At 43.2% G+C, this 26,578-nt stretch overlaps 1 protein-coding gene across 10 annotated transcripts in view; it reads left to right on the plus strand.

The window, feature by feature from the left end:
* Nucleotides 1-26,578, plus strand: part of DIS3L2 (DIS3 like 3'-5' exoribonuclease 2) — a 346,723-nt gene that overhangs the window by 193,736 nt on the left and 126,409 nt on the right. For all 10 annotated transcript variants that reach the window (XR_012016729.1, XM_072796677.1, XM_072796673.1 and 7 more), the window contains one exon: nt 15,708-15,787. Coding sequence is in view for 9 of the 10 variants with exons in the window: in XM_072796677.1 (XP_072652778.1) it covers nt 15,708-15,787 (80 nt within the window). In the remaining variant the exon portion in view is untranslated. The remainder of the gene's footprint in view (nt 1-15,707; nt 15,788-26,578) is intronic.

Raw genomic sequence — 26,578 nt, forward strand, 5'->3', positions numbered from 1 at the left:
AAGAAGAAATGATGAATCTACACAAATCACTAATTTGAGGTGTTTAGCAGAACTAGTTTACTAAGGCCCCATGTTGATGAAGTTAAGTCATCTTTTTTTTTTTAATTTTTATTTATTTATTCATAGAGATGCAGAGAGAGAGAGAGAGAGAGAGAGAGAGGCAGAGACACAGGCAGAGGGAGAAGCAGGCTCCATGCAGGGAGCCTGATGTGGGACTCGATCCAGGGTCTCCAGGATCACGCCCTGGGCTGCAGGCGGCGCTAAACCGCTGCGCCACCGGGGCTGCCCTGAAGTTAAGTCATCCTAAGTGAGAATGGGAAAGTAGTTTGAAGCCAGATCATGGAGGATATTGAAGGCGAAGCTGAGGAGTGTAGTGTCAGCATGGCTGGAAACCAGTGAAGGTTTTTGAGAAAGGAGCATAATCTAATGCTAAGTATTAGGAACTTAATCCTAGCAGCCAAACACTAATGGATCAGAAAGGCAGAAGAGGAGAGAGGAAACTGGAGTCCAGTTGGGGAGAGCTGCTTCAGTAGGAAAAGAAGTTGGGGTTATGAATTCAGGTCCAGTCCTAGGCTAGGTAGGGACTGGGTGGTAGGGATGGGGCTGAGCCAGAGGGAGTATGCTGGAGGTTTGAACCCTGGAAGCATAAGAAGATGTGCAGACTGAAAATGGGGACTTCTCTTATCCTGTAGGTAGGATGGGAGTTGAGAAATAGCACTATGCCCTTCACTCCGTTTAGGTGGCAAGGAGCACTTGCTGGAACTAGGAGTGCTGCCTTTAGAGCTTGACTTACTCTGCCCCCCCCCCCACCCCAAAAAAAACCTCATGTGTTTTTTGGTTTTTTTAATTTTCAAAATTTAATTAATTTTGTTCAATTTTTGAGAAAGGAAACCTAAATGAATTTTAGAGTCTTTTTTTGGAAAATTTGGAGCAAACACATTTTTGGCTCAGCATATAAGTATTTAATATTAAAATCAGCCAGGAAGTTATTACTAGCCTCTTTTTTTTTTTAACTGTAGAATCAGCTCTGTGAACAATGAAACAGAATTTTGGCCCAAAATGAATATTTAAAAGACATACAAGACCAGTCTTGGCTTTGCCCACTAATGAGAAGAAAGAATTCACACTTTTTTGCTGTTAAAAGTTACAGAGTTCTACTGGTATTAGCTAAAGTAATAAGAGAGTTCCTGATCATACTAAAATATAGTTGAAATTTATTTTGGCATCTTTGTTTGATATATTCATGTTATTTTCAGAAATGCTTGTATGTATCTCTTTAATATGTCTCTCACTTCACTAAACTGAGACTCTAGTAAATGTTCTCAGTGTTTTACAGAACTGTGCAACATCTATTAAGGCTCATTCATGGTGCTTTAATCTTCCTCTTAATACAAACACAATCATTGGGGAATACATTTTCCAAGCAGTTCCCCTGCCTCCCAGGGAAAATATTTTGAGGCCTCCCAGTGACCATTGGATTCAAAGACTTGACAGGGAAGCCCTAGAATTCTTGAAGAGCTAGGCCTTTGAAAGATTCATTGTTGTGGACTCTCCCTTTGAAAGAGACCACTTTATCTTGCTCCTAAACATCTATAGGACAGACATAGCACTTTCTGAAAAGAAATTCTGGGTAATGTAGAAGAACAAACGTATGTAGGTAATCCAGTATGGGTAGTGTGTAATTTGAAGAATGATAGTTCCATTTTTATGGTTGCCATAACAATCATACAGTTGTGCAAAAATGTGTACAGCTTTTATAGAAGGGAGCTGGCACCATTGTAATGATTCTTCTCATATCAGAACAACTGTTTTCAGATCTGAAAAATAGGGGTGGCTTAACCCTTCCTCAGTTAGCTCAGCATGTTCCCTGAGAAGGCTCTTTGGAGCTCCAGGGCTGTTGAAATGTATTCACCACTTACATTTGCATTTTAGCCTGATAAATGGATTGAGAATTAAGGATGATGATCCTTTCAACAGCAGGTTCTGAATTCCTAGCTTGGGAATTCAAAGGATGAGAAAAAAAAATACTGTTCCTCAAATAGAAATCTAGGAGAGATGTCTAGACATAGTTAATTCCTTGACTTTGTGACTATTCTTAATTCTGTCCACTAGAATTTAAATCTGTTAAATACTAGCCTTTACCCCATTGTGTTTAAGTCTCTGATAAAGTCATATGACAGTTTGGTTACAATTTGTTTTATTTTTATATATTAACTATCTCTCTTCTGGAAATTGCAAAGCAAATTTAAAAGTGTAGTATATTTGATTTGAGTTAAAATATATCTACATGTATTCTTTCTTTGGCTATTTGTTCCTCTTTTTGTATGCCCTTTCCCAAAGAAAGTACTTGGGACATGGCTTTTTCTAACATACTGAGGATAATCTACTTTTTTAAAAAGATTTTTTTATTTGAGAGACAGAGAGAGTACAAGCAGGAGGAGGGGCTGAGAGAGGGAGAAGCAGACTCCCTCCTGAGCAGGGAGCCTGGGGAGGTGGGAAGAGGCTCCATCCAAGGACCCTGGGATCACAACCTGAGCCCCTGAGCCGAAGGCAGACACTTAACAGACTGAGCCACCCAGGTGCCCCAAGGATAATCTACTGTGAATAAAGCTGATATCAGAGCTCTGTATGTGAATTTTCAGATTAAGAGTGAAAAATAATTAGATTTGGATTTGGTACCTAAAAATGAAGTCATTGTCAACTTAGTCAACCATAGGGAAACTTTTTCTGAAAGAAGTTTGGGGTATTTATTTTATTACTTAAGCCAAAATGCTTCTGGGGTGTTTTAGTCTAAAGATAGAGTGTGGAACTAAGGGCAACTAGAAGAGATGTCAACTTCATTGAAATGAAACTTCTTGGTCTACTTCACTTCTTTTAACACTGTCTCTTTTGAATTTCTGTCCTGTTAAATCAAAGCTCTGCAGCTCCATGACTTTAGGCAAGTTACTTAATCTCTCTGAGCCTCAATTTCCCCATGCACCAAATGAGAGCAAAAGTAATATCCATCATTATTAAAATTTTATCCTCTCAAGAGGTGATTTCTAGGAGAGAGAGAATAAAAGGGTTTTCAATGAGAGCCAGATTTCCCATATATTGATGACCTCTGATAATGTTTATATTTTCTGAAGATTTTGTACATTGTATAGAATTTTTATGCTTAAATTTTTAACACTCTAGGGCCTTCCATATTTGATCCCTCCATGGGAGCATTTCCTGGAAGTTTATTGCTACTTCATTTTGTCTCATTTTGAAACTTAATATTTATCAATCAGTATTCTCATAGCCTATTTTTAACCCCACTCTGATATTTTAAATCTCAATTATAGGAAGCTCTACTAGCAGAGGTAAAAGAAAGAGAGCTGTTCAGAGAGAGAGCTTTGGATAGGGAGATGTTCTGGGCCCAGTGAACTCAGCTGCTCTCTCGTTGCTTCCTTAGGCATGCAGAACTGCATTCCGAACCCCTGCAGGCCTAGATAGAAGACTTCTTAGACAGAAAGTAAAAGAACACAGAGGCCAAGCCATCTGTGCTCTACGTACAAACTCTCTTGGTTGAGTTGTGCCCAATTGTTCATCACCTTCAGGTAAACTAATTTGGTGGATTCTGGGCCTTTGCACAAGCTCTTCCTTTGTCCTAATCTTTCTTCCCTGGTGTAACCCACGGCTCACTTCCTCAACTCCTTCAGGTCATCTTCAAATGTCATCATCTCATTGGTGCCTACCCTGGCTATCCTAATTGTAATTGGTAATTACAATTACCTGACCCCACTCTTTTCTAATTTTTCTTTTTTTTCCTCCACAGCACTTAATTACAATACTGTTTATGTTCTGTCTCCTCCACCACTAGAATATAAGTAGGTAGGAATCTTTGTTGTTCTCAAATGTGTCCCAAACATCTAGAACAGTAGAGCCCAGTAAATATTGATGAAAGAATTTTGGCCTTCTTTCTCTTGACCTCCAATACCTTTTTTATATTGATGTTCCATTGGTTCTTACCACTTCAATTTGTTCTTGACACAAAATAAGTGAAAATTATTATGAAAACAACTAAGAGAGCACCTGGGTGGTTCAGTCAATTAAGCCAGTCTGCCTTCGGCTCAGGTCATAATCCAGGGGTCCTGGGATCAAGTCCTGCATATCAGGGTCTCTGCTCATCCAGGAGCCTGCTTTTCCCTCTCCCTCTGCCTGCTGCCCTGCCTGCTTAGGTTCTCTCTCTCTCTCTTTTTCCCTGTCAAATAAATAAATAAAGTCTTTAAAAAAAAATAACTACAACTACACACAATCATAAACCATTTGGAACAAGAAAGGGATGGACCTATTCTTGGGAAAATTCACGTTTGAAGAGCTATATGGTGGAAGAGGGAGCCAGCTAATTCTTTGGGGGCTACACAACTAAATTATGAGGTTTTTCAGAATCGTTAATTCAGTATATGAAGGTATTTTCTGATAGAGCTCTCTAAATTGAATGACTGGCCTAAGGAGGCAATGAACTTTATAACCCCTCCATTCCCAATATTCAAAATGTAATTTGATCTGTCTGATTGACTTTGATTTGAAGTCATTTGGGGGATAAAATATGGACTAGGGTGACTTCTAAGGAACTTCCAGTTTTGATGATTCTATGATTCTAGCCTCTGAACTGATATTAAATAATTTCCAGGGTATATTGGTAACTGAAAAAAGCAAGTTGCAAAAGAGTTTATAGTATTTGACTGTTGTGTAAGGAAAAAAAAAAAGAGAAGAAAAAAAAAAAAAATACCAGGCGTGCCTGGGTGGCTCAGTTGGTGAAGCGACTGCCTTAGGCTCGGATCCTTGGATTGGGAGTCGACTTCTCCCTCTCCTGCCACTCCCCCTGCTTGTGCTCTCTCTCTCATGATCCCTCTCATGCTCTCTCTCAAATAAATAAATAAAAATCTTTAATAAAAAGTAAAAAAGAATATCAAAAGGAAAAGCTGAAACACAGAAAGGGTAAACCAGAATATGATGAAATAGTTATCTCCAGGGGATAGAAACAAGGTAGGAGGGTAGAGATGAAAGTAAGACTTTTGTGAATACACTTGAACTTTGAACCATTTAAAATTTTAAATGTTCAATAATAAAATGAAATCAAATCTAAAAGGAGATAAAAGCAAAATGTCTAAACTTGACCTAACACATAAACAAGTGGTCCCAATGTTTATCAAATGCATAGCATCACCACAAATAGAAAAAAGAATTAATTCAAATAATTTCTGCACTATACTTTCAAGCACACTTAACTATATACTCTTAGTGACCATATTCTAAGGATAAAACTCCAAAGAATCTTAATTGGTTCATTGTTGCTTTGTATTGGGATTATATTGTTCTGTGTATTGGGATTATAATTCTGAAACAGTTTTGAATACTGAAGCCATTGGGTGGCAAGGTTCTCACTTGGGAGAATGAAGATATAAATATGGAATAGAAGAAGATAAGATGAACTCTGTAATATTAGTTATCAGTTGATCAATCAGTGTCAGTATGAACTCATGATTTTTAAACAGTATGTTAGAAATTGCCAATTTTTAGGCCACAAATTGTCAAATATCAGCAATTTCTGTGATTTAACTCAGTATTTCTAATTCTCACTAAAAGGGCCTAGAAGCCATGATACCTCAGTAATAATGAACACAGCAATCAATCTAGTTCCCTGTATTGGTTTTTAAATATCATTCATTCCTTGTCAGAAGGAATCAGGGCTCCTTCGGGAAGTGGGTGATCATTAGTGTAGGGAAGGTAATGTATAAGGTGAGCCTGAAACATTTCCTATGTCAAAAAGCATGGAAGTACTCAAAGATTTGTTAGGGAAGACACACTTCACAGACACAGGAGATCACAAGAGCTCCCACCAGCCTAATTTGGGACAGTTTGAGTATCAGAAAGAATAGTAATGGCAATAGATTATAATCCATTGAATTAAAAAAAAAATCAGTGAATTGGGAGGCACCTGGGTGGCCCAGTTGGTTAAGCGTCCAATTCTTAATTTTGGCTCAGATTGTGATCTCAGAGTTGTGAGATGGAGCCAGGTATTGGGCTCCATGCTGGGCGTGGAACCTGCTTAAGATTCTCTCTCCCTCTCCCTCTGCTCTCCCCCACTCACCCTCCCCAACTCCTTGCTCTCTCCCTCTCTTAAAATAAAATTAGTGAATCTGTAATGATACTCAAAATAAGACAAACATTGGGGGCATAGCAGGAAAAGCTCTTGACAGAAGAAAGCCCACCAGTAAATGTATTTATCATAGGATCTGAAAAGCACCATTTTATAACTTGCAGAGTTACATCAATTCAGGCAAAAATCACCACTGGATGCTAAAATTGTTAATTGAAACTTTTTTTGAAAACAGGATATTATCTAAAAGTCCTATCCTATGGATTATTCATTAAATACAAAGAGTAAAAAGTAACCTTAAGATAGAAATCTGGCTATTAGCACCCTAACGAAGTAATTAATCCCACAGCCTGACAGTTTGCCCTCTGAAGGAATGCAATATGAAGTACACACTATCACCTGTGAAGTATTCAACCTAGAATGTTCACTCCAAATCTATTTGAGACTTAAAACCTAACTTTCCATTTAGGAAGTTCAGAGAAGATGAATTATGCCACATTTGATTTCTTTCTGTCCTTTTCTTTCTTCTACCTTCCATGAGGAACCAAGTTAATAAATCCAGAACATAAGACATTATACAAGATACCAGGCCTGGACTCTTCAAAAAAGCAATGTGAAAGAAAGAAAGAAAGAAAGAAAGAAAGAAAGAAAGAAAGGAAAGAAAGAAAGAAAGAAAGAAAGAAAGAAAGAAAGAAAGAAAGAAAGAAAGAAAGAAAGAAAGAAAAGAAAGAGAGAAAGAGAGAAAGAGAGAAAGGAAGGAAGGAAGGAAGGAAGGAAGGAAGGAAGGAAGGAAGGAAGGAAAAGAAAGAAAGAAAGAAAGAAAGAAAGAAAGAAAGAAAGAAAGAAAGAAAGAGAAAGGAAGGAAGGAAGGAAGGAAGGAAGGAAGAAAGAAAGAAAGAAAGAAAGAAAGAAAGAAAGAAAGAAAGAAAGAAAGAAAGAAAGGAAAGGAAGGAAGGAAGGAAGGAAGAAAGAAAGAAAGAAAGAAAGAAAGAAAGAAAGAAAGAAAGAAAGAAAGAAAGAAAGAAAGAAAGAAAGAAAGAAAGAAAGAAAGAAAGAAAAAGAAAGAAAGAAAGAAGAAAGAAAGGATTGTTTTACATTAAACAGACTAAAGAGACATAACTACCAAATACTGTGTAAATCTCAATTAGATCCTAGATCAGGAGGAAACCAAAGAGCTAGAGAAGCTTGTGGGGGACAGTTGAAGACATTTAAATAGGACCTGTAAGTCGGTTGTAGGGAATTAGTTATCTTTGGTCTATGGTAACAGTATTGTGGTTCAGTAGAAGAATGCCCTTATTCTCAGAAAATGCGTTCTAAAGTATGAAGGGAGAGCATCATTTCTGCAACATAAGTTTAAATAGTTCATTTTTTTTTAATTTTTACTTATTTATGATAGTCACACATTGGGAGAGAGAGGCAGAGACATAGGCAGAGGGAGAAGCAGGCTCCATGCACCGGAGCCCGACGTGGGACTCGATCCCGGGTCTCCAGGATCACACCCCGGGCCAAAGGCAGGCGCCAAACCGCTGCGCCACCCAGGGATCCCTAAATAGTTCATATTTTTTTAAAAAAAATCTAGTGATATGAAGAGGGAAGGGTGGAGAGAGAAGAAAGATAAAGCAAATATGAGTAAAGTGTTGATATTTGATGACTCTTGATGAGAAATATATGGATGTTCATCCTACAATGTTCTTTCAACTTTCCTAAAAGTTTAACACTTTTCAAAGTGAAATTTGAGGGGAAGAGAATTAATTTTAGCACATTCTTTGAGTTGAAACTATGGCTTTCCTGGCCAGTGCCATAATCCCTGGCTCCCATAGTTCAGGCCAGCTTTGTCTCACAGCCTCCACTCCAGAGTGTTGATTATCAAAGTACGAAAAGTGGCAGGGAATGATGAGAGGTTCAGTGAATGTAACAGGGAAGACCATTTCAGTTGGTTCTGATTCAGTCTCATCCTATCTATGTCCTTTAGAAAGTAACCAGGTAACTAGGTTCACTTGGTCTAGAATTTTGCTTACTCCTGAGGTCGACCTTCTGTGGGCCCTAGATTAAAAACCCAGGGTCATGTAAAAAAGGAGCCTGCCTGGGCCAGTGCTGCTTCTTCAGCTCACTCTGCCGCTTCAGATGTGTCACCTCATCCCTTGCGGGGGAGAAGGACAGATGAACCAAGGTCTCTTTCTGCTTTAAATAGACCTTGGTCTTTTTCTGTTCTGAAAAATCTGGGATTTGTGTCAGACTTTGTGGCATCTGTTGTGGCGGTAGGGCTGAGTGAAAGAGTATTAACATTTCCACAGCTGCCATCAGAAAAAATAAAAGGTCCAGCCCTGCGGCACCACAGGGGGCAGCCCTCAGTTTGGATGCCACTCCCAGCTCCCTTTGCCTGTAAGAAGAGAGGTTGGCCAGTCCCTGAGGAGAGTCACATTGAAATGGGAGCTCAGCTGAATCCAGCATCTGACTTGACTGGACCGACCAGCGCCCATCTGGCTGGGCCGCCTACATAGTACCCCGTGGATGAGTGCTTTGGCAACTTAGCTGCTCTTCTGGCTGTAGTTTCCATAACATTTTCTGGTTTCAGTGTAAACTCTGATAACCATCTCACCTAAGAAAGTGTTTGTGTAAAAATTGTATTCTTTAACCTCGTCAGGTTATTTCTTAAATTTTTTCTGTTCCTTCTCACCCATTCACCATTGTCACTGACCCAGATCCTTTGCAGCAGAATTGCTTGTTAGCAAGGAGACAAACAGAGTCACGGACGGAGGAGAGGAGGGCCTCTATAAATTTTGTTAGTCTGGAGATGGTCCTTGAACCGCAGTTTGTAAAACACTGTTTTATGAGAAAAGAAGATGGGATGAAGACAGAAAAAGACACCCTTGGAAACAATAACATTGTGGTGTGACCACAGGGTTGCACGCCAGGAGGTCATGAGTTCTAATCCTAAATGTATTTCCCAAGACGCAGCAGCAAAGTTGAATGGAAAAGTGCTAACGAGAGCCCTTTGGCCGTTTGCTCATTCACTTACCCATCAGCTGTTCCTTTTGTGTATGCCTTCAGTGTGCTGGAGGAGGCGCAGAGGCAGACCTTGAGGAGCACCCCACCTTACCACAGTGAGAAGACATGCCCCTAAGTCCCCACCAGCATGCTGGTGACAAGGCATCAGAGAAGGGTAGGCTGAAGGCAAGGGTGGGATGGTAGACAGGAAGCGCTTTCCACTTGGTGGAGCTACAGAAGGTTCCCTGGGGAAAAGATGGCTTTGTAGCCAGTCTTTGAAAAGCAGGTAGGTCTTAGATATTGGAGTTAGCCAGGTGAATATCCCCACGCCAGGAGCAGCAACAGTGTTTGGAGACCAGAGGGTACAGAGGAAAGTTTGACATACAAGGCACATCTTGGGACTATGCAGACTAGCTAAAAAATATAGGTTGGGGCCGTATCGTGAAAGCCTTTGAATTCTAAGCTGTATTTCTATTTTACTCAGTAAAGAGTTGATAAAGGCTTTTGACGGGACACATGGTTTAAGGTGATTAATCTGACAGCATCTGAGACCCTAGGGAGAGCAGTTTCTTAATTTTTAAGTAGGTTCCATGCCAGCATGGAGCCCAACAGAGGGCTTGAACTCATGACCCTGAGATCAAGACCCAGGCTGAGATGAGTTGGAAGCATAATGGACTGAGCCCCCCAAGACATCTGTGACCTTAAGGAGAGGACTTTCTGTGATGGGGTAGGGGCCTGGCCAAAATCCAGCAAGGTGAGGTGATTGTAGTGACAAAGTGGTGAGGCAGTGTTGCCCTAGAGACTACACAGCTGCCTCCAGCTGCAAGGAGGCGGAGGTGCTGGTGCTTTGAGGAGGGAGGGGACGCAAGGTCAGAGGAAGAGTATGGAGTGACAGAGGAACAGAAATTCTGTCTATGCTTTGGTTATTTCCTGGGATTCTTGGCAAGGTCTTACAGGATTAGAGAAAGCCTTCAGTTACTTTTCCTGGACCAGTGGCTTTGAGGAGGACAATCTTAGAAGCTTTCTGTCACTTTAAAAAGTTCTACTAAGCCCTTCAGTCACGTCCCTTCAGAAATTTTGGTTACATAACGTTGCATTGAATTGGAAATCTGCAGCCTCATGAACTGGAGGCTAATTCTTTCCCTCCCCCACCTGGCACTTGGTTTCCTGTGGGTCAGGGTTAGCTTCTTTCTCACCGATGTTGCGGAACTCTTGAAATATTTGGTCTCACAGGTTCTAAAAAGCTGGCAGGCCAGGCTGCTCCCTGCAGGTTTTGAGACCAAAGCCTTCCAGAGAGGGAGCCAGTAAAATCCCCAGCACGTTAACAGAGTGTAACAGCTGCACAGTGCACCCCCCTGCAGGGCCGGGCTCCCAAGTGCTGAGGCCAGCAGCTCCCAGCCACTGTGGCCTGCCACCAGAAGGAGCCCTCACGCACCACATGGTGGCTGGTTCCTAACTGTGGCGATGACAACAGATTAAATCACTGGTTCTCAGTGCCGAGGACTGGGGTTTGTCAGGGTCACTCACTGTTCTCTTGGTTCTCCCAATTTTCCATAGTGAGCGAGTGGGTTTGGAGTCTGCTGCTACAGTACAAATACTTATTGGGAGCCCTCCAACTTCTACTCTGTCTAGAAGTTAGTTCTCTGAAGATCTCCTCTTCTTTCAGCATCCCCTTCAACGTGATTCTGAAATGTTGCAACCCCTTAGTCTATGCACATACATACTTACACCCTGCTTTGGAAGAAAAAAAAAAGGATTAAAGGTAGCTAGCAGGTGTACATATAATGCAGTTAATTTTTAAAAATTAGAATACAAGGCAAAAGGAATATATGAGTGGGATAATTGGTCACGGCCAGGATACAGGTGAGTTCAGAGTTGAAACGACAAATAAGATCCTTTTGAGGCAAGTCACAATAGTTTTCTGAGTTCCTAGAAGCCAAAGCAAAGAGGGAAACATAAAAGATACAAACAAACCATGAGCTCAGGAGGGTGAGAGTGGGTCCTTGCCCTGTATAAACTTCCCCCAGAGGACTCATAAAAGGGGCCCTGAGTGAGTGGGTGGACAAGGCCCTCATTGGCTTCCCTGCATTGGACAACATAGCCATTCTGTTGACTTCCTGCTGTGGCCCTTGGGGTCGACTTGGTGGCAAGGTTCCATCTGGGACAAGGACTCCACTACAGGCCTGTGCAGGGGCCAGTTCATCACTTCTCAAAGGATAGTGTCCTGAGGAACCTGTTGCATCTGAGAGATGCTCTGCCACAAAACAAAAACAAAAAATAAGGAAAAACAAAAACAAAACAACCAGATCAAACAGGTATGGCAACAATTGTACAACAGCAGTATGTTGAAGGCTCTTAAGAAGTTTCAATTAAAAAATTGGCCCAGCATTTCCCAAACTGATTTAATCATCAGACCTTTAAACACACACACACACACACACACACACACACAAACTTGACCCACTGGGGAACGTTGATCTAAAACAGGGGTCAGGGCAGCCCATGTGGCTCAGCAGTTTAGTGCTGCCTTCGGCCCAGGGTGTGATCCTGGAGACCCAGGATCAAGTCCCACGTCGGGATCCCTGCATGGAGCCTGCTTCTCCTTCTGCCTGAGTCTCTGCCTCTCTGTGTCTCTCATGAATAAATAAATAAAATTTTAAAAATAAATAAAATAAAACAGGGGTCAGCAAACTTTCTGTTCAGGGCCAGATAGGTAATATTAAGTAGACAGTCTCTGTCATAGCTACTCAGCTCTGCCATTGTATCCAAAAAGCATGGCTGTTTGCCAGTGAAGCTTCATGTGTGAATACTGAAATTTGAATTTCATATAATTTTCCCATGTCATGAAATAATATTTTTCTTTTTTTTTTCCAACCATTTAAAAATGCAATAACCATTCTTATCCCACAGGTCATTCCAAAACAGGTGGCAGGCCCTTTTTGGTCTGTGGCAGTAGTTTGCTGTCCCATGATCAAGGATAATGTTTGGATGGCACGTCTTTCCAGCAAGCCTTCCTGACTACTGTTCCTCAGAGTTGTTTTAATTTAGACTTTTATGTTTCTGGTTTAAGAACAGATAAAAAAAAAAAAGTAGAGAGTTGGTTTGAGTGTTTACAGTCTAGTCTAAGGTTTTTCTCAGAAACAGTTAGTGGGTCCTCTTAAGACATTTACAAATTAAAACTGAAACCCTGAAGTTTTACTCTGTCTCATGTGTCTGCATCAGTTTGACACTGTAATGTTTTCCGGGCATTATTCACTCATTCACTGAAATAAAAGTCAAAGCACCCAGAGACACTCAATTTTATGAAAGCATGACTTCCTTTTCAATAATCTAAGTAAACCAGAAAACTGTGGCCCCCACCAAGCTAACAGTGTTCTTTTTAATTTTTGACTAGAGGGACATTCTTTCAGCTTCTTATAATGTCATTAAGAAAGGAGGATCAGAACATTCCCACCTCCATGTCTAACACTTTTCTTTCAAGTTCAACAAGTATTTATTGAATACTTAGTGTATATTATATATGAGGCATTTTGCCAGCTTTTATGGAGGATATAAAGAGAAACAATAAGCAGTCAATTCCTTCTTTGCCTTGTGAATCAAGTTCAAGATCCTCACCAATTCAGAGCCCATTACTTTGGTGTCAGGGTTTATTTCACTTCCCTGTCTCTTCCTGTCAGCACGCATGCATTCATTCAGCAAACACTTGAATTGCAGCCTGTGTTCACAATGCTGCGACACAGCCTTCAGGGAGCTTACTTTCCAGGGGACATCAGGTGTTTCTCTTCATCTGGCTCTGTGCCATAATTACATCTTCCTTGGGTGCCTGGGTGGCTCAGTTAGTTGAGCGTCTGCCTTTGGCTCAGGTCATGATCCCAGGGTCCTGGAATAGAGCCCCACATGGGGCTCCCTGCTCGGGGGGGGGGGGGGGGCCTGCTTCTCCCTCTCCTTCTGCCTGCCACTCCCCCTGCTTGTTCTCCCTCTCTCTGTCAAAAAAAAAAAAGAAAAGAAATCTTGTTAAAAATTACATCTTTTATATGGTAGAGCAGAAATCAATTCTTTATATCCCAAGACCTCCACGTTTATGTTCCCCCCACATTTATGTATCCCACCCCCCCTGCGAGTATCTCTTCTTCAACTATTTAGTGAGAAGATTGGATGTCCTGAGAAGACAACTCTTCCTAGGACTGCACTCTAAATGCTCTTGTGTCCTCCACCTGAGTGGCACCAACCTTTCCCCACCCTCTTCTCAGTATTCCAGTGAGTTTATAATTTTACACAACTCATAATTTTAAAGCTATTGACTGTATTCTGCAGAATGAGTCTACAAGGTTGCTAAATGTCTTTATAAGCACTATAAAGTATAAATTATTCTTTGGGGGGATTATCTACAGTGCTAATTTTTTCCATTTATGAAAATAATAGTTATAGTGAAAATTTTGGAAGATGTGGAAAAGAATAAAGGAAAATATTAGTAATTCCAGCACCTATACATCAAGTCCATTAACAATGAACACATATATTTTTTTACTTTCCTTGATTCAAAAATCATATTTAAAATGTTTTATTTTTAGTGGTGCCTGGGTGGCTCAGTTGGTTAAATGTCTGAATCCTGGTTTTGGCTCAGGTCACAATCTTGGGGTCATGACATCAGGCCCCATGTCAGGCTCCATGCTTAGTGCAGAGTCTACTTGGGATTCTCTCCCTTTCTCTCTCCATCCTCCTCTACAACCCTCTGCTCCTCTTCCTGCTTGCATACTTTCTCTCTCGAAAATAAATAAAATCTTTTAAAAAAATTTAACTTCAAAACTAATAAACAATGAAGTTGACCTTTGTTATACAGTTACATGAATTTTAAAATATGTATAAATTCATGACGCATAACCAGCATGACAGGCAGGATACAGGAAAGCTCTGTTCTCCCAGAACAAGCACCCTCAGCCCCTGGCAACCACTGATCTGCGGTCATATAATTTTGTCTTTTTAAGAATGTCATAGAAATAGAATTATATATTATGTAAGCTCGTGAGAATGGTGTTTTTAACTTAGCGAATTAACTTTGAGATTCTAAGTTGTTACATGTAGGAGTAATTCATTCCTTTTTGTTGCTAATTGGTATTCCCTTGTGTAGATGTACCACAGTTTGGTTATCTATATATTCATTTACCATTTAAGAGCCTATTTATGTCTCTTTTTAACATTTCTCAAATCCTGAAATACTTTAAAATCAACGTATCTGTTTAATGTGGTAAGGTTTTTTTGTTTCCCCAAAAAGCTGTTGTTGAATTGATGGGGCATCTTAGAATCAGTACTGGTCTAAAATTGAGCTCCTGCAGGGATGAGCTGATCAGTGTGAGGAGTCAGAGTAGGCTGCTGAGGGTTATTGAGAAGAAGGGGACAGAGGAAGGAAGGCCCTGAGAACTTTGCAAGCCAACACCAGGGCCTGCTTGGCAGCCTCTGCGGGCTTTGGGGACACTTTAAGCAGAGGAGTGACCTGAAGAAAGAAGTCTGTGGGAACCAAGCCAGTCTAATTGTGGTGGGTACCCAGATGCTCCAGAGGAGAGTGGGGCCTGGCAGCAGTGGCACTGCTAGTACCTGGAGGACATGAGGACATGGACGGAGAACTTGGGAATTGTCCAGAGGCAGCAGAGGGCACCAGCAAGAAGGCCTGTGTGTGGGAAGAACAGGTGCTTTCTGTCCAGCGCCTCAGCCCCCATGCCAGTGCCCAGGGAGGGAAGGCAGGAGGTATGGAGAACTGTGGACAGACTGCTCAAACCATAGGTATTTATGTGGTCAGACTGGCAGCTAGGTAGGGCATGTTATTTGGGAAGCTGGAAAGGAAAATGAGAATGTCCCTGCACTTCACAGATGAAGAGCGGGATATGCACAGGGGTACCGTGTGAAGATAAATGGGGAGGAGGCATACCAATTCTGTGAGCGTGGGGGAAATCTACAACTATTCCGTGGACACGAACTGATTGGGTACATTTCCAAGTATAGTTGTATTACGGCTAATGGTATGGCCCAAAGTTTTGTTTGTTTTCATAAAATTTATTCTTGGGTCCTGTCCCCTTTGTCACAATAAGTCAGGTGATTTATTCTCTGACAAACCCCCACTTTGGGGAGATAGGAGAAGGAGCAGTAAGTCATCCTCGCACAGATCCTTGAAGGACAGGTTCCCATTAGCCACTGAGGAAGAGGGCAGAAAAAGCAAGAAGTGACCTTTGGAGAGTAATTTACCAAGGGCACTTGCTCCTCATGTCAGAAAACTCTGGGAAGCCTCGTCCATGGAAGCCACCTCATTTTACCTGCTTGCACTTCTCCACTCAGCCTCAAGCAGAAGTGGTGCTAGCTCACAGAGTGGGAGAGGAGGACTCTCAGAGATCCTGTGGAGTCTTGGTAGCATCCGCCATTTCCCTCTCCCGTCCCACAGTTGACAAATGATCCCCTTCTCGAAGAGCCGTGACAGAAGTTCCTCTTCCCTTTGCCTACCATTTGCACATTTGCAAAGTAGCTGTTCTTTAAAACTCTAGTACAGTGGGATAAAGGTTCTGGTATTTGTGGCACTGCTAATCATGTCTTCAATCTTTCCTAGGAAGGACTGTATCTTCACCATTGACCCATCAACTGCCCGCGACCTCGATGATGCCCTCTCCTGCAAGCCACTTGCTGATGGTAGGATGGAAATTTCTATACCTTTCTGGGTAGCAGGCAGTCTGCTTGTCTTTCTTGTCAGCCAGGTGGCCAAGTACTCCCAGGGTTGGGTTTGCTTTGTTCCTGAGCCTGCACAGTATGGGACCTAAAGATTGCGTTCCTATGGTGACTTTGATGAGGGTGAGAATAAAAAAGATCCTCTCACGGGGACCCTTCCAGGCCTCAACAGAGGTAGCAGTGAGGGCAAAAGGACTACTTCCAGGCCTTGGCTTCTCAGGAAGTTGCAGTTTAGGTGTAGTGTGTTAAAGAAGAAAGCCCTTAAGCACTGCTTAGGTGAAGCATTGGGTTCTTTACCTGCGTTTACCAACAGATGGGGATAAATTTGGGGTGCTCTCCAAAGGCAAACTCAGCAGCCAGTAGTAGGAGCACCTTCCCTGCCAAATGCCCTCCAGAGTTGCACTGGGGAAGCCTGCACTACTCCCAGCGGGTCTCCATCTATCCAGCAGATTATTGAAAGGCAGCCTGTAGGGGCTCTTTAAACATTCTTTTGGGATGGAGCTAAGCAGGAAGGAGTGGGATTTGAAAACTAGGTTGGTCGGTCGGTTGGTCAGTTGGTCGGTTGGTCGGTCAAGGGAGTGTAGTATGTGGGATATGAGAAGAGGAAACCCTACCAGTCCCCATTCTAATGCTTCTCCCATGTGCTTCTCCTAGACTTTAGCTGCCTCTTGCCCCTCTCTAGGATGGCATCTAGGTGACTGCTTTGGCTTTAGTCATTCATGGATAAGGCTTCAGCACTATCCTGGGCTTTGACGGCTTGCCTGTGATGGCTATCCCCCGTTGAGGTTTCAGTCTGAGGCAAAGTGTTGATGGCCTAGTGGCCCAGTCTTTTAAAACATCTCAGAGGTGTTTGTATATTTCATTGATGCAAAACTGCACATAGATTCCGTGTGTGTTCTCTTCTCTATAGTAGATAGGAGGCTGAGAGACAGAAAATGTCATTCCCTAAAAATGCTTTTATCTTCTTTTAGTGGGAGTCCTCTTTGAAACTGTAGGCAAGGTTGCTCGGCATATTCAACCAAAGAAAATTGAAAGAAACATAAAACATAAAGAGAGAAAAATTCCCGTAGAACTTTTGGAGCAATTACAGATTTTTAAAATCCAGAATGTGAGCTGCCTACTTAAAAAAGCAAATACTGGGTTGGTTTCTCATCTTCTGGGCAATATTTACTAAGTGCAGAGACTTGAGCCTGTCTCTTTCTGTGAGCTGCCACCCCAGCACCCCGCCCAGTGTGAAAAGTGCCACCAGGCAGGAAGCCAGGTGACAATGAACTTCCCTTCTCCAGGTCCACAGCCCTGCTCTGTTTGGAGTCTGATGCTTGAAAACAGTCATTTCATTTATTTTGTCCACTTTTATAGTTGTTGATGGCAGAAGGCTATAGTTCTAACACTTGTTACCACATCTCAGCTGGCCTGGATGGTATTCTTGTAGGGACCCCAGGGAGCAGACACATGTCCTGCCTCACTTGCCTTATATACTACACTCTACATCTTCTAGTTAGGGTAGCAGATTATCAGCAGGGGGTTTCTGTAAGGAAATGGTAGAAGATAGGGCAGGAAAAGTAGATTAGGGACAAATCATACATGTTTGTAAATTTCCAACCAAAGAATGTTCTGTGTCAGACCATTGAAAACCAATTGTTTCCAGTCTCTTGTTCAAGGAGAGCCGTCAAAATAAGGAAAATAATCTAGCAGTACAAGATGAAGGAGAAGAGGAAGAAGTAGAGGCAGAGAAGCTTTATAATCATTTAGAGAAATAGATGACAAACTGGACTAGAGGAGATGGCAGTACTAAGGAGCGTGAGGAGGGCAGATGTGACAGAGGAGTCATGACAGAAGAATCAGTGGAAATGGATGTTGAGATTGAGGGAGAAGAGTCTTCGAGCTATACAAGATGGAGCAGAAGTTTCAACTTGGATGATGGGGAGATAGAATTTACAAGTGAAAAGCCAGGACAGCAAGAGGATGAGCTGGTTTGGGAGAGACTGTGTCTACATGGAGTTGACTGTCTGATAATACACATCTGTCTAAGCCACCACACATCCTTTTCAGAGGACAAATCAGCTAAATGTAGATAGTCCCTACGGCTACATACACAGAGCGCCCTGGAGAAAAGTAGACAATGCATCAAAATGCAAACAGCAATTTTATTAGGATGATGGGATCATCAGTGATATTTCTCTTTTCTCTAGTTTCCAAATTTTTATAATGTGGTAATAATAGTTTTATAATGAAAAAATTTTTGTAATAAAAAAAAATTATGAGGTGCCAAAAGTCACAGGCTGCCCAGTAGCGCACTGCACCAGGTGATCAGATACCTTCCATCTGCTTAGTTATTCTTGCATTCCAGGGGAGTAATTAACATCTGGTCACTTGGCAGAGTAGCAGAAAAAGGACATGGAAAAGGAATCAGGGAAGAATCTGAAAAGGCCGGAGTTGGTCAGTCAAGCATTTTTATGGTGGCACTTCTACAGTTGGCCTTTGTGACAAGGGTTTCTGCCAAGGCTATTTATCCAGGGGGATGAAAAGTGAAAGTCAATTCCAGTTTGGATTGGAGTGAGGTTGGCTGAGTTCAGGTTCCGTTAGTTACCAGTTCATGTCAATTTTTGCTTAGAGGAAAAAATGTTTAATGTTTCAAGAAGCAAATAGTGTATTCTGGGCATATTTACATCATCTATAACCATTTTTATTTAAAGAAAATATAGAGGTCAGACTTTCATTTGGTCCTATTGAAATCATCAGAATGACCATTCTGTGCAAATAAAACAGACAGATGTAACTTATCTGGTCTTCACTGTCCCATTCTGTAAAGTTCAGATGTACCCTCAGGACTTATGACCAGTGTCTCCTGCAAGTGTGAGACTTAGACCTTATAGCCTGCAGATCAGTTCTGCAGAAAGGCAGTGTCACCTGTTTTCCAGGAAGTCAGAATTATGTGGGCAGGCTGAGGACGGGGTAACCCCTCCCTCGAGGAATCTCAGGTCTCTAAGGGATTCTAACAGCCATCTAACCTACTGATTATCACCCCACTTCCTGGAGCCTAAAAATACACTCAAGTGGAACATTCTCATGGGCATTACCCAGCCCACTAACTTGAACATGGAGTAATCCACTTTCGCTTGAGAAAATACAGAATAATGCAAGTGAAGAAGAGTGGCGTTATAAAGACAACCCAGGACCTAAAGACGGTAAAATCATCCACTCCTGTGTTTTATTATTGTAACAGATAACTTGCAACACACCTCACAGTTGACCTCACCACTCAAGTGTGGGAGCGCCACAGTTGTCACATCACTCTCTGGTTTTCAGATTACCTCCACAGCATCCGCTTATTGAATATCCAGATTGCATTTTAACTCTCTACCTTACAGGCAGCCCATTTGACCTTAAGATTGCATGACCCTTAGGAAGTCCTTCCCTGTCATGATCTGAAATACTGCCATCTTGCAGTTTTCCTTCTCTTGGTCCCATGTGTACCTGTTGGGGCCTCCAGAATAAGTCTTGTCTCTCATGTGACCACACCTGAGGTATGGGATGATTGCTGTTAAGCGCCTCTGCATCCCAGCCCCTCAGCTGAGCATCCTGTATGTTCTTCCAGATGCTGGAGCCTGTTACCAGCATACCGGGTCATGGAGTCACTTCTGCCCTTATGAAGTCCGAGGTACATGGCAGCCTGTGTCCAGACTTCTTGGTGGCTGTTAGGGCCTCCTTATTGGGCCCATCCAAGTCCAGAGTAATAGGAACCCATTCTCCTCTACTAGACAAGCCTTATTGCTTCTCTTCTGTCTTGAGAGGAAATTTTTAGGTGGGACCTTTACTCAGCTTAGTCTATCCAGGCCCCTACCAGATCCTACAGGAAATTGGCATTCCTGGCCTCTCTCAAGGCTACTTTCTCTAATGTTTTATTCTCTAATGAGTGCTCTGCCTTTGATCGTGGCAGGATTATCCTAGCCAGGCCTTAGACATGATGAATTTGGGGCCTGGGGAGAAGGGAGAATGGAGAATGACTGCTAATAGATTTGGGGGTTCTTTTTGGGGTGACGAAAATGTTCTGGGATTTGATAGCTGATAGTTGCACAATGTTGTGAATGTACTAGAAACCACTGGGGGAAAATGAGTGAATGAGTGAATAAGAATAAGTAAACAAACAAACCCATTCCTCCTGGAGGCTTTCTGGGGACTTTACACCTTAGCCACAACGAAGCAGAGGTCTGGAGGGAGTGCCTGGGCTGGAACCCACAGTCAATCCGTCTTGCCTGCCTGTCTCCTTGCTGTTTTCATCTCTGAACCCAAGGAGCAGGAGCACACCCCTCTATTTGGCCACCTGCTCATATTTCCCGTCCCCAGAGTGGAGCCATCTGACTCAGAGCAGGAGCCATCCTGATGTCCCGGTGTAAGAAAACTGCTCAGATAAACAGATGTCATCCAGTCTGATGGGCCTCAGGAATGCAGGTTACCTACTTTTCTGTTGGGGGCGCCAGTCTTCCTGCCTGGTTTGCTTGTGTTGCCTTCCTGGTTGCTTGGCTTTCTCTTTCTGAAGGAATAGGGACTAGGGAGCTCTGTCCCAGTAAGGGAATAGGTATGAGAGACTAGGAGCAGAGCCTCTAAGAATTTCTTTTCTTTCTTTTTTTTTTTAATTTTTATTTATTTATGATAGTCACACACAGAGAGAGAGAGAGGCAGAGACATAGGCAGAGGGAGAAGCAGGCTCCATGCACCAGGAGCCCGATGTGGAATTCGATCCCAGGTCTCCAGGATAGCGCCCTGGGCCAAAGGCAGGCACTAAACCGCTGCACCACCCAGGGATCCCCTCTAAGAATTTCATAGCATTCCTAAACTCTGTAACTTCCCGCGTGGCTGTATTTGTCACCTGCTGAGAGTCCTTGTCATGACTAATGCCTTTGGAGGCAGTGTGGAAGTCAGAGCTGGAGAGACTGGGCCCTGTGTTCCTGGCTTAGACTAGAGAACCTAATCGATAGGATGGGTGGTGGTAGCTTTAGAGAGCAAACTGCTGGCAGGATGTCTCCAGATCTGCCTCTGGGAAGGAAAAGAGAGCATGGAAGTCCTGGAGCTTGTGGGTAAACATTTGGGTAAATCCCAGGTACCAGGCCAGAACCCCCTCCTAGACTCCATTCTCCTCTCTGGACGGATCTCACCCCGCCAATCACTCTCCCCAACTCTTGACATTTCCCTTTGGCCTGGCTTCCTCTTGTCTGTGCACAAACTTCAGTCTCTTCATCCTACAAGATCTTTCCACAGCCCTGCTCCACCTCAGGAACTCCTACCTTCCTGTGTCCATCAGGACACCTTAACAGAGTGCTCCAAACCTGCTGCTGCCACTTCCTTGCTTCCAGTTTGTTCCTATTCACTCTGCAACATAGCTTCGGGAAGTTCAACGAAACAGGTTGTCCCTGACCTCAGTTCACCCAACATCTGTGCAGCGTTTGGCTCTTTGCTCTTCCTTCTTGACACTCTCTCTTCCTTGGACTCAGAGGGCCCTACTTGCTCTTGGTTCTGATTTTTGGACTACTTTCCCCTAGGTGCCTTCTTTAACTCTTCTTTCTCTGCATCCCTCTTCATGGGAGCCTGCAGAGCCTCCGCTCCAGCTCCCCTCATCCTACGCTCTTCAGCCTTTGTGCTTCTCTCCCTTTGCCTATAGCACCATGTCCCAGGAGAGCCCAGTGGCTACCTCAAGATTTGACTGTTTTCTCAGTAAGGCCCTCCCTCCCTTTTCTGCTTCAACTGCCCCCACCCCCCACTCCTTCTCCTCCTTTCCTCACCAATCATCCACTGTTGATTTACTGATCTCGTTCTGTCTGCCCACCATTCGCTGCCACAGATGCCCAAGCCCAGGGTATGTGCTCGGTGAATCTTTGCGGTGTTTGCAGGCACTCAAGAGGGGAAGGTTTTCTAGGAAGAGGTAGGAGTGTATACAAAGCTCCATGATGATTTAGAGGTGCTTGGAATACCAGGAGCGTGAGGTCCAAGTAGGGTTGGTGGTTGTAGACAAAGCAGGGTGGAAACCATGAATTCCTTCAAAGGCCCTGCTGGGAAGTTTAGATTTTATGGAGAAGGTAGTATTTTATCTTGGAGAACAACAGCATCTGTTCATTCAAGAAACATGATCAAGGACCACGCTCTGTGCTCTGTGCTAGATATACCTAGCAGAAAACACTTGATGAATTTCCTGTCCTCTCCAGGTTAATATCAAATGAAATTGGGGCTCCTGGGTGGCTCAGTCGGTTAACCATCTGCCTTCGGATCAGGTCAATATCCCGGGGTCCTGGGATCAATCTCACATGGGGCTCCCTGCTCAGCAGGGAGTATGCTTCTCTCTCTACCCTTCCCCGCTGCTTGTGCTATCTCTCTCTCTCTCTCTCTCTCTCTGTCTCTTCCAAATAAATAATAAAATCTTTAAAAAAATAATATCAAGTAAAATTGAATAAGTAAATGTGGGAATGATTCATAGTATAAATGTGGGACTGGGGTGGGGGACAGATAACATTTTAACCTAGACTTGAGAATGAACAGGGGTGAGCCAGATGAAGAATGTGGAGAAAGAACATTTCAGGCTAAGGGAGTGGAGTGTGTAGAATCCCTGAGGCAGAAAGACTTTGGTACTGAAAGGAACCAAAAATATAGCGTGGCTGAAACTTGGTGGGATGGGGGGAGCCCATGAGGCAGCTGGGACAGGGGCTTGCAGGCTCTGGGAAGGAGTTATATCCTGAGTGTAATGGTAAGCAAAGAGTCTTAAGCAGGAGAGAGTTAGGATCCAACCTGCAGGTTGGAGAGATCACTCTGGCAGCAGTGAGGAGGCTGGATTAGAGCAGTGGCATTAAAATAGTCTAGGTAAGAGGTGGCAAGTGCCCAACTGCGGCAGAGGCCCAGGAGCCAAAACTGGAGGGAGGCATTAGCCAGGAAAGGAAATTGGGGCAGGACTTGGTGTCCGGGCAGCTCCCTGAGCCTCTTAACTGGTCTCCTGCGTCTGCCCTTTTCTTCCCACATATTGAGGTCAAGGCAGGCCTTACAAAATGCCCGTCCCATCAGGCCATCCCCCTGCTTCACTTCTTCCAAGGTTCCCATTATGCACAAAGGATAAAGATCCAGGTCCTTACTGTGACCCACCACTAACTCTGCCTCTCTGGCACCATGTCCCACAGTCCCTCTCTGGCTCACTCCCCTCTGGCCCTCCTTGCTGTCTTGTCCCTCAGACACGCCAGGCTGCTCCTGCCTCAGCACTTCTGCTTTCCTTGCCTCTGTCCTGATCCCTCCTCTCTAGCTCCCTCCCCACTCTTAGGTTCTGCTCAGATATCAGCTCAGAGGGGTCCTTCCTGACCATTCCTGTCACCACAGCCTTCTCTACATCTCCGAGTGTCTTCTTGATCTTCTTTAAGGCGCTTCTATGGGTCTGCTCCATTGGATGGACATCTTTATGAGAGCAAGGACATCATTTTGTTCGCAGTTGAACCCTCAGGGCCCAGAACACCGTGTTTTACATAGTTGGCACACATGCAAATGTTTGTTGAGCAAGTGGATGAATGAGTTAATAAACTTTTGATACTGGAAGTAAGAGAAGAATCTAGAATGTCATGTAAGCATCTGTCTTGGACACTGGGTAGAACGTAATGCCCTTCAATAGGAAATATTGAGGGGAACTGGTTTGGGGGAAAAGACAGTTCAGCTCAGCACAGGTTGGGTTTAGAGGCCCTGGGAGATATTCAGCTAGAAATACCAAGGAGACAAGGAACAGGAGTTGAGCTGGAGATAGGATCTGGGCCTAGGACAGGCAGCCCAGGAGAAATCAGACACAGAGGAAGACTGGCTGACCCCTGGGAGGGAGGTCCAACAGGACATCCCCTGGGATGAGGTTGTGGAGATTGGTGGCCAAACAGAAGGGAGAGGAGGTAAGTGGAGCAGGGTGAATGGCAGAGGGTCATAAAGGCCACGTAGAAGAGAACCAAGTCTTTGGGCTTAGCAGTGGGATAGCATTGGTGACCTCGGTGAAACTGCTGTCAGTGGCTTCCAGGAGGGGAAGCCAGGCGGCAGGTGGTGGAGAACAGAGTGGAAAACAGGAATGGAGATCGTTTTCTTTGGGAAGCTTGACTGTGAAAGGTACCTGAGGCAGAGAGGGGAGGGTCAGAGGAGGCTTTTTTTTGCTTTTGCTTTTAAGATGGAAGGATTTTTAATGTTTCCCCATTGGAAGATAAGAGACTTTGGAGAAGGAGAAATTGAAAATCTAGGAAAGAGAGGATTGAATATTTTCCAGGGTCTCAAAGAAGAAAGTGAGAATGATTCAGAGTGTTAAGTGCAAAGTGAGGCCGAGGCATGGAGGGTGAACTCCTCTTCCTCTGAGACCAAGAGGCCAGACCAGGTGCTGCTGCTGAGTATCCACACCTGATAAGATCCCTTTTAATTGGGAAAGGAAGCCCTGCTGAGGGCCAAGGGGACAGGGAAGGGTCTTGGGGAGATTGTAGGAGAAACAGGAAAAAGGGAAGGGGAGGGAGCTGACTGGAATCCCATCACACAGAGCTTTACTGAACGCTCTTCAGGTGTGCTGAGGTGCAATAGAACCAAGGCCAGGTGATTTTCTTCGGTAATCTTCATACTCCTGGGTTTGGGAGAAGGTGTAGTAATCCAAACTTGGGGTTTTGCTGGGAGAAAGAGCATGGCAGGCACCAGGACAAGGCTGCTGGAACCTTGCTTCCCCTCTGAACCTGTTTCTTCTCTGACTCCTTCTTTTATTAAATCATCCACCTGCCACTCAGTCAACCAAAGTTTCTTATTCTAAGAGATCCTGGAATCACATTTGGATCCTCTTCTTCTCAGCACTGTTGTCATAGCCTTTTCAGTAACTTCCTCCCCTCCTCTCTGGCCACCCTCCACCCACCTTCCTACCCAGTTATCTTTTCTATTATGTACACACAGAAGCAGATCAGATTGCTTTTTTGCTTGAAAATCTCTTTGACCTATGGACATGGTCCTTACTATTTTTAGTAGAGCTTTGTTATCAAAGTTCTTCAAGATTAGTCCCCACTGCCTCCTCTCCCACCTTCCCCACCTCCCAACACACATGCATATGCATATGCACGCACACATGCTCCAGGTTCTGCGCAACCATAGCACTCTACCCCACCTCTGAGCCTGCACTTGCCCTTTGCCTTCTACTTAGAATGCCTGACCTCCTTGCCTACTTCTGTATCAGACTTCTAGAGCAAGATAAAACCTCTGCAGAGCTTTTCTTTCTTCCTGGCAGAATTAATTGTTCCTATCCTACTAGCACATCTTCTTCTTGTCTTTAATGCAGTGATAAACATCAGTGTTTCCCTATTTAATTCCCCTTTTTGTTTGCTTCCTAAGGGCAGTACATTCCTTGGATATCTTCATATCTGGAGAATCATGCATGGTTCCCTGTATTTGGTCTAGTCCATCTAACCAGGCAACCAGTTGTATACTTTCTGTGTTTCTTTTTCTGTTTTTTTGCCTTGCCTTTTTTATTTTCAGCACACATCCAGCCCTAGGTTTGTGGGTTGCCTATAGGCTTCTATGCTGACATATAACCCTCCTCCATGAGGTCTCCTGAAAAAGAGTCTGTTTCTTTGGAATTAGGTGTACCTTTCCCCTGTCACAATCAGTTTCTTTGGAATTAGGTGTACCTTTCCCCTGTCACAATCAGGTCTTTCAATCCATTTCTTCATGTCTCAGTGAGACTGAGATCACTGACTTCTATCTTATGTTCATGACATTTGTTCCTCTAGCTCTGTGAGTTGGCATATCTAAGGCTCACTTCCCCATTTTCTCTTGCATGAATCTCTTTCATGGCCTGCTCTGCTCTCTCATTTCATACCTGCAGGCTTCCACAGTAACTTGCTTCGTGATATCATTTTGTCATTTTTGTCCATTATTCTCCTATCTGTATCTTTGCTATTTCCAAACTCCATGACCTGCTAAAATTCACTTCCTGAATGAACTTTAACATGATAGTAAACAAGCAAACAGAAAAAAGTTTGTGATACAAATGCCAGATTTTTTTTTCCCTTGAATTCAATTGGCAAACAGGCTTGCTAGTTAAGAAAGGGCCTTTTAACAACCAAGTATATCTGCAGTGGCAATATGCTTGTCTGTCAGTTTGAAGAAATAGAAAGCTGGATCAGTGAGGTTTTAGTAGTATGTTGAGACATTGGAAAGAAGTTTGTTTTTAATTTCACTCTCTTGGGAATGTTTGGAGGATCCATTGGTATATAGAGACAACTCGAAGGTAATACCAGAACATAGAAATCAAGTGACATTTTGAGAATGAAATCAACTTTAAATGATTTTTTTTTAATTTTTATTTATTTATTCATGAGAGAAACAGAGAGAGAGAGAGAGAGGCAGAGACAGAGACACAGGCAGAGGGAGAGCAGACTCCATGCAGGGAGCCTGATGTGGTACTCAATCCCAGGACCCCGGGATCACACCCTGAGCCGAAGGCAGATGTTCAACCACTGAGCCACCCAGGTATCCCAACTTTAAATGATCTTAATCTGCAGAATTTCCTCTTACCTGGAGATCTGTGAAACATCAGATAAAACCTGCTATTTTAGTTTGTACAAGGCTGAAACAGAACATATGACAGTGATTTTAATCTCTTCAGCATCATGCCTTCAAGCATCTCATGATAGCAAGACTCTCTTTTCAGAAAAATATACATGTGTATATATACAATATTTGCATATCACATTTTTGGTAATACTGTAGAATGGATAGCCTGAAAAA

The sequence above is a fragment of the Canis lupus genome, chromosome 24 (genome assembly GCF_048164855.1).
Source record: "Canis lupus baileyi chromosome 24, mCanLup2.hap1, whole genome shotgun sequence".
NCBI lineage: Eukaryota > Metazoa > Chordata > Mammalia > Carnivora > Canidae > Canis > Canis lupus.